This window comes from Bufo gargarizans, chromosome 4 (assembly GCF_014858855.1).
Source record: "Bufo gargarizans isolate SCDJY-AF-19 chromosome 4, ASM1485885v1, whole genome shotgun sequence".
NCBI classification, from domain to species: Eukaryota; Metazoa; Chordata; class Amphibia; order Anura; family Bufonidae; genus Bufo; species Bufo gargarizans.
The window spans coordinates 275,055,407-275,070,472 of NC_058083.1; the positions used below are offsets into that span (position 1 = coordinate 275,055,407).

The window sequence follows — 15,066 nt, forward strand, 5'->3', positions numbered from 1 at the left end:
TTCTCCCATGCGCTTATACTATAAACAGTCATATGCAGGGTGTTCTAGTGGTAATAGAAAATCAGTTCTCACCTCTCCCCTTATACTAGGTGTCTTCACGTTGCTCTAAGGACTTTAGTTACAGTGCCTGAAACTGTGCTGCACATGCTCAGTAGTGAAGACCGGAGGACGAAGTTCACTATTGTGCATGCCTGCAGTCATCTCGGAACAACTAGACAGAACAGGAAGACAGCATTAATGGGGCTGTCAGGGAATAAGTAACTTTTGACAGCCTGCCTTTGTTATGGAAAGATTGATACTTAGGACAAGTTCACAGTTCAGTTATTTGGTCAGTTATTTCCATCAGTTATTTCGAGCCAAAAACAGGAGTGGGTCAAAAACAAAGAATAGGTGCAAATCTTTCCATTACACCTGATCTCTGAGTAGGCTTCGCTATTGGTTTTGGTTCACAATAACTGGTGGAAATAACTTATCAAGTAACTGAAGTGTGAACGCAGGCTTCCTACTACCGGCAGCTACGGTCCTACGCACTGGCTCTCATATGTCCCCAACATGGCCATGGTCAACTGCTCTGCTGCAGCCAATGACTTCGAATTACTTGACCAATTGGGCTGAATCTCTTCCAAATTGAATTTCAACTAATGTGCTCTTCACTACTGGCCATAGAGTTCTGATAGTTGGTGTTTGGCCAACAACAACTGCCTATACACATATACCAATCCTAACAACCACCATCTTCTAATGGGAGAAAGTTGGGATACCTCTATATATATATTAGATGGTCCACAGTGTGGCGACAATTAAGTAATATATATGGCCAAGCTTTAGAGGTGTCATGCAGAGTTTTTTCTCCGATCCTCAGAGCTGGAGGAAGCAGGAATTGGTAACATATTTATTGTCATTTAAACTCTAGCATATCTTGGTATAAACACCTTGATTCAAGTGAATTATGCTCCAGAGGCAATAACTATGCAGACAGAGAGTGATTAAACGCCTACACCAAAGCAATCAAAGTGGGCACTGTGACCCTGTCACATTAGAGGAGATAAGCTACACAAACATATAGCTGGTGTATAACATAGCTGTTCTAATGTGATCGGGCCCACCAAGTGAGGATATCTAGTGCGCAACTAACAAACACTTGCACGGTTAAAGGGGTATTCCACTGCAAAAAAATAATCTCCCAATAGCAATCCCCCTAACCACATACACATTTTAGTAATTTAACTTTATTTAAATAGAAGAAAAATAGCAATAAACAATTTAGAGGAGCTCACCAGCAACCTACTGGAGCCCAGTCTTTCAGATACCAACTGAAAACCAAAGAATTTTGTAAAAACAATCAGACTGGCTCACAGTATTTTTGCATTTATTTCACTTAATAAAATTACTATTAATTACCATTACAGTTATAAAATAAAATAAAATAGATTGCCCACTAAATATTAGACATATCCTAATAGCATATCAACTCAATAGCATAAATAGGTGGGTATTTTAAATGCGGAGCTCACGCATATACCCAAATAACAGGAGTACTCCAAAGGGATAATAGGACCACTTGGTTATGCTGTGTGGTGTCTGTCAATAGCGCATTAAATTTGTACTTTGACAATGTTCAGATATTTGTAGAATAACTTGCCAATACTCAACGTACCAGTCGGTGAGAAGATATCCACCCTGCGGTCAACTGTACGTTATTGTAGCGAGAGATCGAAATTTTTGGTTTCCTATAGGGGAGGTGGGTAGGACCACATGGTTAGTCGGTGTTGGGCTCTTTAGCAACACGCTGACTTTCCCTGCGTTCCTCCCCCCCTCTCTCTTTCACACAAATCCGTCTAAGACCTTCAAATCTGAGATCCATCTACAAAACTGTCAACACTATTCCATCATTGCATATCCATGTCTGACTTTTATTTCTATTTCTCGCATCCTGATTTTATTTTTATGACCATTTTATTTTATTTTTATTTTATTTTTTATTTTTTTCTCATTTTCTAATTTTTATTGTTTATTTCATTTATTGTTTATTTCATTCTATTTCTATTTGCATTTTTAATTTTACTCTTATTCTTCTCTCATATTTATATTTTTGATATAATTTTATTGGTATATAGAAAGATTTCTATTTTAAAAAAATGTTCATAGTTTTTTATATTTGGTACTATATAGTATGTATATGTTGCCCACTAAGTATGGCACATGTGTGTCAAAACCCCCTGTCTGGATCTATGATAAGATCAAGCTGCAAGTGGTAAACCTTTTGCAGCTGAACAATTAGGAATCCAGACCAGATATTCCATTAAACTTAAGAAGGGGATATAAAGACATGTCCAGCCTGTCCACAGCTAGCATTTCACATTTGTCTACTGAGGAAGGAACTACGGTTCCGAAACGCGTCTAGGATAAATCAGTGTGAATTGGACCCAGCCAGTGGTGCGTTATTCCTGTCTTGGCGCAAAAAAAAGGACTCTTGCTATTTAACATCTAGAACCACCCTAAAAGAATGTATGCGGTAACGGCAGCGATCTAATTCATAAAAGAGGATTGACTCAACCACCACCGAACAGTTCCAGTGAAGGGGAATTGAACCCCGTACCGGCACAGCTCTGCTATACGGATCTCCGCTACTCCGATCGGCGCAGGTGGATGATATCACCGACCAGCGAACCATCTTCAGGTCAGGTCACGTGAGACGCCGAGAAGGAGAAGCGGTGATACTACCTCGTGGCAGGAGGTAGGCAGCTAATACCGATACAAAAGCAAGTACAAAGTATTTTCTGGACGCTACAAAAACGTACAGTTGACCACAGGGTGGATATCTTCTCACCGACTGGTACGTTGAGTATTGGCAAGTTATTCTACAAATATCTGAACATTGTCAAAGTACAAATTTAATGCGCTATTGACAGACACCACACAGCATAACCAAGTGGTCCTATTATCCCTTTGGAGTACTCCTGTTGTTTGGGTATATGCGTGAGCTCCGCATTTAAAATACCCACCTATTTATGCTATTGAGTTGATATGCTATTAGGATATGTCTAATATTTAGTGGGCAATCTATTTTATTTTATTTTATTTTATAACTGTAATGGTAATTAATTGTAATTTTATTAAGTGAAATAAATGCAAAAATACTGTGAGCCAGTCTGATTGTTTTTACAAAATTTATTTAAATAGAACCTGTCACCATTAAAATGCTGCACAGCCTGCATGTTATAGAGCAGGAGAAGCTGAACAGAATGATATATAGCATAACATGCAATTTACCAATTTAAAGAGGACCTTTCACCGATTATTACACTGTGAACTAAGTATACAGACATGTAGAGCGGCGCCCGGGGATCTCACTGCACTTACTATTATCCCCAGGTGCCGCTCCGTTCTCCTGCTATGCCCTCCGGTATCTCCGCTCACTAAGTTATAGTAGGCGGAGTCTGCCCTTGTAGTGCTGGCCAATCGCATTGCAGAGCTCACAGCCTGGGAGAAAATAACCTCCCAAGGCTGTGAGCTCTGCGCTGCGATTGGCCTACTATAACTTAGTGAGCGGAGATTCCGGAGGGCATAGCAGGAGAACGGAGCGGCGCCCAGGGGATAATAGTAAGTGAGATCCCCCAGGGGCGCCGCGTTACATGTCTGTATACTTAGTTCACATTGTAATAATCAGTGAAAGCTCCTCTTTAACGCCTTAGAGACCAGCCTGTTTTGGCCCTTATTTTATTTATTTTTTTCACTTTTCGCCACCTTCCTTGAGTTATAACTTTTTTGGGGCTTGTTTTTTGCAGGCCAAATTTAGTTTTTAATGCCAACATTTTTGGGGTACACATAACTTTCTGATTAACTTTTATTTACTCTTTCTGGTGAGGGAGAGGGGAAAAAATTGCAATACTGAGTTTTTACATTATAAATTGTGCAGCATTCATTTTTCAGCATAAATAACATAACTTTATTCTCTGGGTCAGTGCAATTACAGTTATATCAAACACATATGGAAATTCATCACCGACCACTCCCCCCCCAAGCCCCTCCCATGTCAACTTGCGTAAAAAAGAACCGAATGCTGTGCTTGCGACTTTAAAGGGGTTGTCTCATCATGGACAATGGGGGCATATTGCTAGGGTCCCGCACCTGTATCGAGAGCAGAGCCCCACAAGTGAAGGAGGGCGGACTGCGCATGTGCAACCGCCCTCCACTCATTTTTTAATGGGGCCGCGCATGCGCGGTACGCTCCCATTCACTTCTATTAGGAGCCGACTTGGTGGTGGCTGGACCGGAGTCCTCCAGCCACCACCTTGCGGGGCTCCGTTCTCGATATAGGTGCGGACCCGATATAGTTAATTTTTTTTTTGTTTGTTTTTTTTGGGGGGGAAAGGGGGTGATTAGGATTTTTTTTTTTTTTTTTTTTTTTTTATAGTTACCATAGGAAACTATAATAGGTAATCATTAGAATGCTTCTTTCATAGATTTCAATGCATTAGCATTGGAGTCTTTGGTGATTATAGGAAATAATGTGCAGCAGCCTCCACTCTCACAGAAGTAGCCTGAAAACACCCAGAAGCAAGTGTTTCCGGGTTTTACCCGATTCAGATGCCGTGGTCATGTTTGACCATGAGATCTGAAGAGTTCAAAGTTTGCGACCAGAATTACCGCCGGTGGTGAACATAACTACAGGTGCCATTTTTAAATGCCCAACCACTGACGTATTTTTATGTGGGGCAGTCGGGAAGAGGTTAGATTTTTTTATGCTTAGTCATGCAGAGTTAGCTGTCAACCACTTAAAGGGGATTATCCGATGACTAATGTAAAACATCAAAATCAGACATCATACAGTACATGACAATCCCTTTCTAACAAAGCTAGAACCAGCCCTGTACCTCATATGGATCCAGATATGGTAACCACAGTAGTACAGGTATCTATCTTCAGTAACCTATAGCCCTACATTTAGATACAATTCAAAATTGATGCCTCTCAACTATTCATTTGGGCACAAGGGTCCTCTCTTTAGCAGGGATTTGCAGCAGTCCTCAGACGTTTCAGGAGTTGATGACAGTACTAGGAAGCAGTGGAGCAGGCAGTACAACTGCTGTCAGTACTCTTTGACCAACTAAAGATGTGCCTAAGAGCACTCAAATTGTTTACCTGGACGTTTGCATTTGTGATCAACGACTGAATTACAGTACTGTAATGCTACAGTAACTGGTTGGCTGCAGCAGTCAGTTGTCTCTGTGCCTTGGAACTGGGATTAGCGAGGTGAGCATCTCTCTTATGTGTTTACACAATGCTAAGCAGTTTAAAAAGATATGTTGTGTTTTTTGTTTTTATTTATGTATTATTATTTTTTTTTAAAGGAGCCATTTAATACAAAACTGATCAGAAAATTGATCACTTCCACATACATCACAGAGAGGAATGGGTTTAACATACAAATGCTCATATTACTGGGTTCACTTGTGAAGAAGAAATGATCATTTCACAATCATGATATTGTCTAAAACACGGATCACCACCCTTCGGCACTACAGCTGTTCTGAAACTACAACTCCCAGAATCCTCCTTTCACTTCTATGGGAGCTACAAGAAGAGCCAAGTAAGTTGGTATGCTGGGAGTTGTAGTTTCACAGCAGATGGCATGCTAAAGGTTGCTGACCGCTGGTCTATAAAGTTTAATGAAAAAAAAAAAAAAAAGGATACTCGCTTTTTCATTGTACATAAAATACAGCTGAAACTGTCTTTATCAAAATCCTATTAGAACAGAAAATCTAAGAATTTTTGAATAGCATTATCACATTTGCATTAACCCCATATAAACGTATACAACAGAAGCAAGCAGACTATAGCATCACAAACTTCAAAGTTAAATATTGCCAGTCAGATGATAAAGGCAGAACATCCCCAATTCCTGCAACGCCTCATTAAGATCCACCGCCTTGAGTTACAACTTGTCATAGTCTCAACGGTTGAAGTTGTGAGGATGTCCACTTCTTCAGAGGCTGATCTACTAAGTCGCTTGCAGGAGGGTTTCAAAAGGAAAACAGCAAAACTTGGGTGAACAAATTAAAGAAGCCGGGACTTCAGTCATTTTAATTTAAACTGCAGAAAATCATAAGACACTGCAAGTTAATGTGAAAGGAAGCCTTTAAAATATTCAGTAGAAGGAACACTGCTTTCTCAAAGTAATGACTCAAGAACACATTTAAATGGCATGAAGAGAATCACAAATAATTCATAAAAGCAGGACTTGTGATGGAAAAACGGCCTCAGCAAAGTGGCTTCTTTCAGACTACCATAAACTTCAGTGTCGGATATAATTCCTTTCTAGAAATGTCACCGAGACCAACATAATCAGTTAATAAATTATTGACAGAAGTAAGTTTTCAAACCTACACATGACAGAGAATCTTCAACAAGGACATATGCCCACGGCCACTAGCACCCCTAATCACGCTTACAGAAAATATAACCCTGGATGCCACAGTTACATCACTCACAGTCAGCTGCACAAAAGGACAGCCCTGCATAAATACGCTGATTGCAGCAGTCTTATTCTGGAAACCTATTGCTGGACTTAGGGCACCGGCATGTGACACAGGCCATGTGCACATGGCCGGCACTATAATAGAAAATGCCTATTCCTGTGCGCTATTGCGGACAAGAATAGGACATGTTCTATTTATTTTTATTTTTTTTGCAAAGCCGTGGAACGGAAGTGCGGACGTAGGGGTGGGCAGTATAGGCAACATGGATTTTGTGCATATCACCTATATCGCAGGACTGCGATATGACCACGGAGCGGCAGTTCCGATCGGAGTCCCAGCAGGGTAATGCTGGGGCTCCGATCGGTTACCATGGCAGCCAGGACACTACTGAAGTCCTGGCTGTCATGGTATGTCAGTGAGCAGCATTATACTCATGTGCGCCGTGGCCGCCGGGCGCTCCTTCTTCTCATAGGTCTGTGCGGCGCATTGCTAATGCTATAAGCATTAGCAATGCGCTGCACAGACAGAAGAGGGAGCACCCGGCAGCCACGGCGCACGTGAGCTATACGCATTAACAATGCGCCGCACAGGCAGAAGAAGGAGCGGCCATGGCGCACGTGAGTATAATGCTGCTCACTGACATACCATGGCAACCAGGACTTCAGTAGCGTCCTGGCTGCCATGGTATTTGATCGGAGCCCTAGCATTACACTGCAGTAGATCGGAACTGCTGCTGCCACCAAAGATGTGGGGGGGGGGAGGCCCTTCCACCAATGATCAATACTGGGGTTTGGGGGCGCACTGCCCACTGCCACCAATGATTTGGGGGGGGGGGACCCTGTGGCCACTGCCACCAATGATTAATACTGGGGGGGGGGGGGCTCATCAGAGACTGGGGGGGGGGGCACATCAGAGACTGGGGGGGGGCACTTCAGAGACTGGGGGGGGGCACTTCAGAGACAGGGGGGGGGGGCACTTCAGAGACTGGGGGGGGGCACTTCAGAGGGGGGGGGCACTTCAGAGACTGGGGGGGGGCACTTCAGAGACTGGGGGGGGCACTTCAGAGACTGGGGGGGAGCACTTCAGAGACTGGGGGGGAGCACTTCAGAGACTGGGGGGGGGGAGCACTTCAGAGACTGGGGGGGGGGGAGCACTTCAGAGACTGGGGGGGGGGCACTTCAGAGACTGGGGGGGCACTTCAGAGACTGGGGGGAGCACTTCAGAGACTGGGGGGGAGCACTTCAGAGACTGGGGGGGAGCACTTCAGAGACTGGGGGGGGGGAGCACTTCAGAGACTGGGGGGGGCACTTCAGAGACGGGGGGGGCACTTCAGAGACGGGGGGGGCACTTCAGAGACGGGGGGGGGCACTTCAGAGACTGGGGGGGGCACTTCAGAGACTGGGGGGGGGCACTTCAGAGACTGGGGGGGGGCACTTCAGAGACTGGGGGGGGGGGGGCACTTCAGAGACTGGCTGCCATGGTCAGCTCCCTGCTGTTGTGTGCACAAAGCACAGGGCAGCAGGGAGAGTGTAAAGTCCTATTCACCCTAATAGAGCTCTATTAGGATGAATATGACAAGGGTTCTCGCCCTTAAGTGGGCTAATAGTTATTAAATTAAAAGTAAAAAAAAAGTTTAACCCCCCCAAATATAGAAAACAATATATCGCAATATATATCGCACATGCTCAAAATTATATTGCAATATAGATTTTAGGACATATTGCCCACCCCTATGCAGACGCACTGTGTGCTGTCCGCATCTTTTCTGGCCACACTGAAAATGAATGGGTCCGCACGCGTTCTGCACAATTGCAGAACGGATCCGGACCATTCAAACGGACGTCTGAATGGAGCCTTAGTCTGACTCCTTGTTACCCGAGGACATTACATTCTTCCTGTGAACAATTTTACAAAAAACATAAAAGAATAAAATAATGTCACAACCAAGAACTGACAATAAAGAAATAAGAAGTTCTTGTTAGGTTTTGTTTAAGGTCTTACCCCATCCAGAAGTGTGTTGGTCAAGTGGACTCTGGGATCTTTCCGAAATGGAAATTCAAGTTTAGAAACATGAAACACAGAGTTGTCACGGTCAATCATATATACTTCATTTTTACCATCAATGAGCATCATGTACCTTAAAGAAAGATAAAATATATTAATAATGATTATTATGGGCATAACCAAGCAGAACACTTCTAAGGAATACCCAATGGGGGGGAATTTATCATGAGGGGAATATCTGAAGTCAGTTTTGCAGTAGACTATGTTGGCTTATGGTCCATTTACACGAGATGACGATCTAGCAGATTGCAATTTGCTAGCAATCTGCTGATTGCTAGTGGAGGAGACCGATGCATTTACATATGCCTATCTCCCCCAGAGTATGGTGAGGAGCATCACTAATGCCATTGCTCTTCCCCATTGTGTCTCGTTGTTTCCCAGCAGCAGATTATGTTTACACAGCATGATATACCACTGGGAAACAATGATCTTTTGTGCTGCACAAAAGATACAATTACCAGATTAACAAGCATTTTGCTCCTTCATTGGGTAATCGGCAGTGCAATTACACTGCCAGATCATCGCTAACCAGCGTTACTTACAAGTAATGATTAGGGATGAGCAAACCTGAACTTCACGGGGTTCGGTGTTCAGGTGGGTTGATAAAACGGAAAATAACAGAATATTCATAGTCAGAATGCAAAACAGAATCCTTTAAGAGGCAACCCGTCTTGATACGTCGTAACAGAAGTCTATGGGCAAGCATAACAGTCCTGCATAACAGAAACCAGACAGATCTGTCATGCTTGGCCATAGACTTCTATTATCACGGATTGCCTCTTGAAGGATTCTGTTTTGCATTCTGACTATGAATATTTTGTTATATTCCGTTTTCCCAACCCACCCGAACCCCAAACCCAGTGAAGTTCAGGTTCGCTCATCCCTAGCGATGATCTGTTCAATTGTAGGCCTGCGTATAGGGCCCTTTACTTTATACCACATTTATCAAAAGTCACAGGTTATTTGATAGGTTTAGGGATGAAACAAACACTTTGTCTATAAAAGCTACTCCAGTTTCCCTACTCGACCCTCCTACTGGAGTGAGACTGTGACGTAAAAAAAAAAAAAAAAGTCTTAATGATAAATCTGGAGTGAAAGTCATAAACATAGCTAACCATAACCACTTTACACAGCTGGAGTGAGTGGTGTATAAGCAGGGATGGCCAGTTTGCAGTGTTCACCAGCGAACTCATGCGATCTGCCATCTTAACTGACAGGTCAGGCGAGGCACAGGTAAGTCCTTACCTGTGCGCGAGCCGGTCTGAAATGAAATGTGGTCTCCGGGAGCAGGCAGTTCCAAGAACGGTCCCCAGAGGCTGTTCTCTGAGCTGCCTGCGCCCGGAGACCGCATTTCATTTCAGACCGACTCACGCACAGGCACAGGTAAGGACTTATCTGTGCCTCGCCGGACTTGTCAGTTAAGATGGCAGATTGCATGTGTTCGCTGGCGAACACATGGGTGTAGGAATTACAAGTGTGTAGGAATTACAACAGTTTGGATATGTGCCTCCCACTTGCTAGGGGACTAAAAGTAATGGGACAATTGTCTTCTCAGCTGTTCCATGGCCAGGTGTGAGTTATTCCCTCATTATCCCAGATAAAAGGTCCAGAGTTAATTTCAAGTGTGCTATTTGCATTTGGAATCTGTTGCTGTCAACTCTCAAGATGAGATCCAAAGAGCTGTCACTATCAGTGAAGCAAGCCATCATTAGGCTGAAAAAACACAACAACCCCATCAGAGAGATAGCAAAAACATTAGGCGTGGCCAAAACAACTGTTTGGAACATTCTTAAATAGAAGGAAGCACCGGTGAGCTCAGCAACACCAAAAGACACAGAAGACCACAGAAAACAACTATGGTGGATGACCGAAGAATTCTTTCCCTGGTGAAGAAAACAGCCCTTCACAACAGTTGGCCAGATCAAGAACACTCTCCAGGAGGTAGGTGTATGAGTGTCAAAGTCAACAATCAAGAGAAGACTTCACCAGAGTTAATACAGAGAGTTAACCACAAGATGTAAACCATTGGTGAGCCTCAAAAACCGGAAGGCCAGATTACAGTATGCCAAACGACATCTAAAAAAAAGCCTTCACAGTTCTGGAACAACATCCTATGGACAGATGAGACCAAGATCAACTTGTACCAGAGTGATGGGAAGAGAAGAGTATGGAGAAGGAAAGGAACTGCTCATGATCATAAGCATACCACCTCATCAGTGAAGCATGGTGGTGGTAGTGTCATGGCATGGGCATGTATGTCTGCCAATGGAACTGGTTCTCTTGTATTTATTGATGATGTGACTGCTGACAAAAGCAGCAGGATGAATTCTGAAGTATTTCAGGCAATATTATCTGCTCATATTCAGCCAAATGCTTCAGAAATCATTGGACGGCGCTTCACAGTGCAGATGGACAATGGCACAAAGCATACTGCAATAGCAACTAAAGAGTATTTTAAGGGAAAGAAGTGGAATCTTATGCAATGGCCAAGTCAATCACCTGACCTGCATCTGATTGAGCATGCATTTCACTTGCTGAAGACAAAACTGAAGGGAAAATGCCCCAAGAAAAAGCAGGAACAGAAGACTGTTGCAGTAGAGGCCTGGCAGAGCATCACCAGGAATGAAATCCAGCGTCTGGTGATGTCTATGCGTTCCAGACTTCAGGCTGTAATTGACTGCAAAGGATTTGTAACCAAGTATTAAAAAGTTTGAAAGTTTGATTTATGATTATTATTCTGTCCCATTACTTTTGGTCCCTTAACAAGTGGTAGGCACATATGCAAACTGTTGTAATTCCTACACCGTTCACCTGATTTGGATGTAAATACCCTCAAATTAAAGCTGACAATCTGCAGTTAAAGCACATCTTGTTTGTTTCATTTAAAATCCATTGTGGTGGTGCATAGAGCCAAAAATGTTACAATTGTGTTGATGTCCCAATATTTATGGATCTGGCTGTATATAGCGAAAAGTATGTGTGTGTGTGTGTGTGTGTGTGTGTATGTATAATATATATATATATATATATATATATATATATATATATATAACACGTGAAGAAAATGGACTGCACTCCATATAAAAGTGAAAAATAGTGAACTTTTATTCACCCATATTGTGCCAACTTTTGCGACGTTTCGGCTCACAAGAGCCTTCTTCCAGCCTCTTGTGAGCCGAAACGTCGCAAAAGTTGCCACAATATGGGTGAATAAAAGTTCACTATTTTTCACTTTTAATTGGAGTGCAGTCCATTTTCTTCAAGTGTTGGGGGTGTTGCCGCGGCCCCTGTGGACACTGCACCCGCTTCCTGTTTGGTGCTCCCGCTGGACTCTCTTACTATAGATATATATATATATATATAGATATATATATATATATAGTTAGCAGAGTTGAAAAATAGAGATACATGTCCACATGTCCAACACCTCTACTAATTATTGACTTTATGTGATTCAGACACACCCATTGCAATCAGATAAATAAAATCAAGCACACAGCCATGCAATCTCCAAAAACAAACATTAGTGGTGAGTGCCAAGTGGTTACTGACAACTAATGCCACTAGTGAGGCTATATGATGTTTTATGCAACCATAAAGGTGATGCTCTGTAAAAGAGGTATTTGCCAGTATATGGCTTAAAGAGTGTAATCACTTGAACATGGGTTAGTTATCATGTTACTCTAAAAACCATGGCTGTTAAACATGAGTTTAAATTGGCATTTTGCTGCTAAGAAACCTTTCCATCACATTTTGTAACGTGTTTACAAGGATTAACATTCATTCTTCACCAAGCGCATTAGTGAGGCTGGGCAATGACCTTGGGCACTCTCACAAATGGTCCATTTATAGTGTTTCCATTGATTTCCAAAGATTTTCAATAAAAGGTCAAGATCTGTGCAGGTCAGGCAAGATTCAAGGCAAGCTGAAGCGAAGCGGGAATTTTGTTGTCAAGCTGAAACAGTGAAGGGTCAAAGTTGTCACCCATCACATCCGCCTCCCACTACTTAATCAGACCAGTAGTTCTAGCACCTGATAAACTGTCCGGATTAATTGCACAACAGTACTGAAGAACACTCCCCACCGAGTAGTGAGGACCACTCCATTGGCTAACTATGGCCACATTTGATTATCTGATACGGCTCCAATAATTTGGTGGTGGGGGCATGCGCAGCGGCCCTCCATTCATTTTAATGGGGCCACCGAAAATAGAGTGCTGGCTCAGCTATTTCCATCTGTCCCATAGAAATGAATGGCAGCAGGGGCTGCATGTGCGCTCCCATTCACTTGTATGGAAGCAGTGCTTGGTGGTGGACGAACACGGTCCGGGAAACCTAGGGTCCTCCAGCCACAGCTCTCCCCGCTCTGTTCTCCTTGTAGGTGCGGGTCCCACAGGTGTGACCTGCACCTATCAGACAATGGGGGCATATCCTAGCGATATACCCCAATTGTATGTGATGGGAATACCCCTTTAAGATTTTCTTTCACTTGAATTAAGGAATATATAAGTGTATAGGAAAAAGCCAAGGAAGAAGCTGATCTATTAGCCAGGGAAGAAACAACAACAATTATTTTAGGAGCACCGCCAACCAGGCTCTTGGGATTTGTTCCACCCTGGATTCAGCAGACAAACTAGGGGGCATTCAGGCAACATAAGTATTTGTTGTAGCTGTGTAGAATAAATATAATCTGTTACGCTTCTCTTGTATTCCTAGAGTGACCAAACAGTTGCATCCATTTACAAAGCCCGGGCGTTGATCCTCATCACGACGCAGAATAACTTGCAACAAACACAAAGGCTAAAGTCAGACCGAGCCTTCAACTCTCGGATGGTAAGAGAAGAAGGGACCGAGGCAGAAAGATTGTTGTGTCCTCATTATATTCAATTGACTTAAAATCCTTTTCCTTTGATAATGATTAACAAGTTCAAAATCTCTACTAAATGCCTATAATTAAACCATCCATTGAGCATTTTCACAGCATCCTATAATTTTCTATGCCAACTTTTTTGTTATTATCTTCTACCGCCTTCAGAAATAGATACCAGCAAATGCCAGCAAATCTGTCCTAACTATTACAGTTTGTCTACAATTTAGCACAGAAGATCGCAGCTGAAGCCTTCAATGTGATCACTGAAGCAAAACCCTGATCACAAATACTTATTTCATATGATCGCAATTTTCCAATTTCTCTCTGCATAGTCAATTTCTGCCTATTCAATGTATCTGTGATATGGAGCAAATCACTTATTTGGTGAAGGGCGATTGTGTTTAATGGCCGAGAAGAAATACCCATCTGCAAACAGAGAATAATAATTGCTGCCTCTCATAAATCTTTTTTTCTACATGTTCTGTGCTCAGTCTCTATGACAGTGTTCAGATGCTGATTTTAAACGGTTACAATAAGGGTAGGTTTCCATTTTTCATTCAAAATTAGAAGTTGATCCAGCAGGAAGAATAATTACAAGTCCTTCCTTTATATTTCTGATTTCTTTCAAATCCACTTCTGGATTTGCCTGAAAAACATTCAGGAAAATCTCTCTCAAAACCTCCTCCAAAAAGCTCTGTGTTAACTTACCCTAAGGGCTCATGCACACGACCGTATGTATTTTGCTTCTTCGCAAAATACAGATCCGCAAAAACTATAGATTATGTCCATGTGCATTCTGCATTTTGCAGCACGGAACAACTGGCCCCTAATAGAACCGTCCTATCCTTGTCCGTTCTATTCTTTTGCGGAACGGAAACGAAATGCACATGTTTCTACTTCCGGCGGCTGCTTCATGAATTATTATCACAGGGATCGCAGGTCAGTGAATGTTACGGAGCATTAGATTGCATAGAAAGGGGGAATATAAATGCAATTTTAACTCCTAAGACTCCTGTGCCCAGCCTTCTGTCTCCCAGGGAAGCACGAGGCAGAAGCACAGCGTCTGCACAGACCGTCTCCCCTTTTCTAATCGGAGACGGATGGCCCTTAGCAACGCTCATTTGAAGAGTGCTGCTAAGGGCCATTTCAGCACCAGTTTCGTTTTGGCTAAATAAAGTCTATTGCAAAATTGTTACCCATCACTTGCCCTACACTTTTGCAAAAAAATAAAATAAAATATGACAGTTATCCTTTAACCACATTTTTAAATGATTAGATTTTTTCATGTCAATATCTATATTTAAACAAATGTCTGAATGTCAAAGGATCCGCTCAGAATGCATCAGTTTGCCTTCCGCTCTGGAGTCTGACACCATAATGTTGCCTGCAGCCAAACCGATCCTCCCCATTGACTTACATTGAGTGCCGTTTGGCCCTGCTTCGTTTTCTCCGACACAATCTGGCACAATAGAAAACGGATCCGTCCCTATTCACTTACATTGTGTGCCAGGACGGATCCATTTGGCACTGCTTCGTTTTCTCTGACACAACCTGGCACAATACAATAGACGGATGCATGCAGTTGTATTATTGTAACGAAAGCGTTTTTGCAGATCCATGACAGATCCGCAAAAAATGATAGTGTGAAAGT

The 15,066-nt window shown here is 42.7% G+C and overlaps 1 protein-coding gene across 1 annotated transcript in view; it reads right to left on the minus strand.

Annotated features, from left to right (window-relative positions):
• RNGTT (RNA guanylyltransferase and 5'-phosphatase) overlaps nt 1-15,066 on the minus strand; it is a 392,929-nt gene that overhangs the window by 281,252 nt on the left and 96,611 nt on the right. Inside the window, exon 9 of the mRNA XM_044290779.1 lies at nt 8,484-8,619. Within this exon, the coding sequence (XP_044146714.1) occupies nt 8,484-8,619 (136 nt within the window). The remainder of the gene's footprint in view (nt 1-8,483; nt 8,620-15,066) is intronic.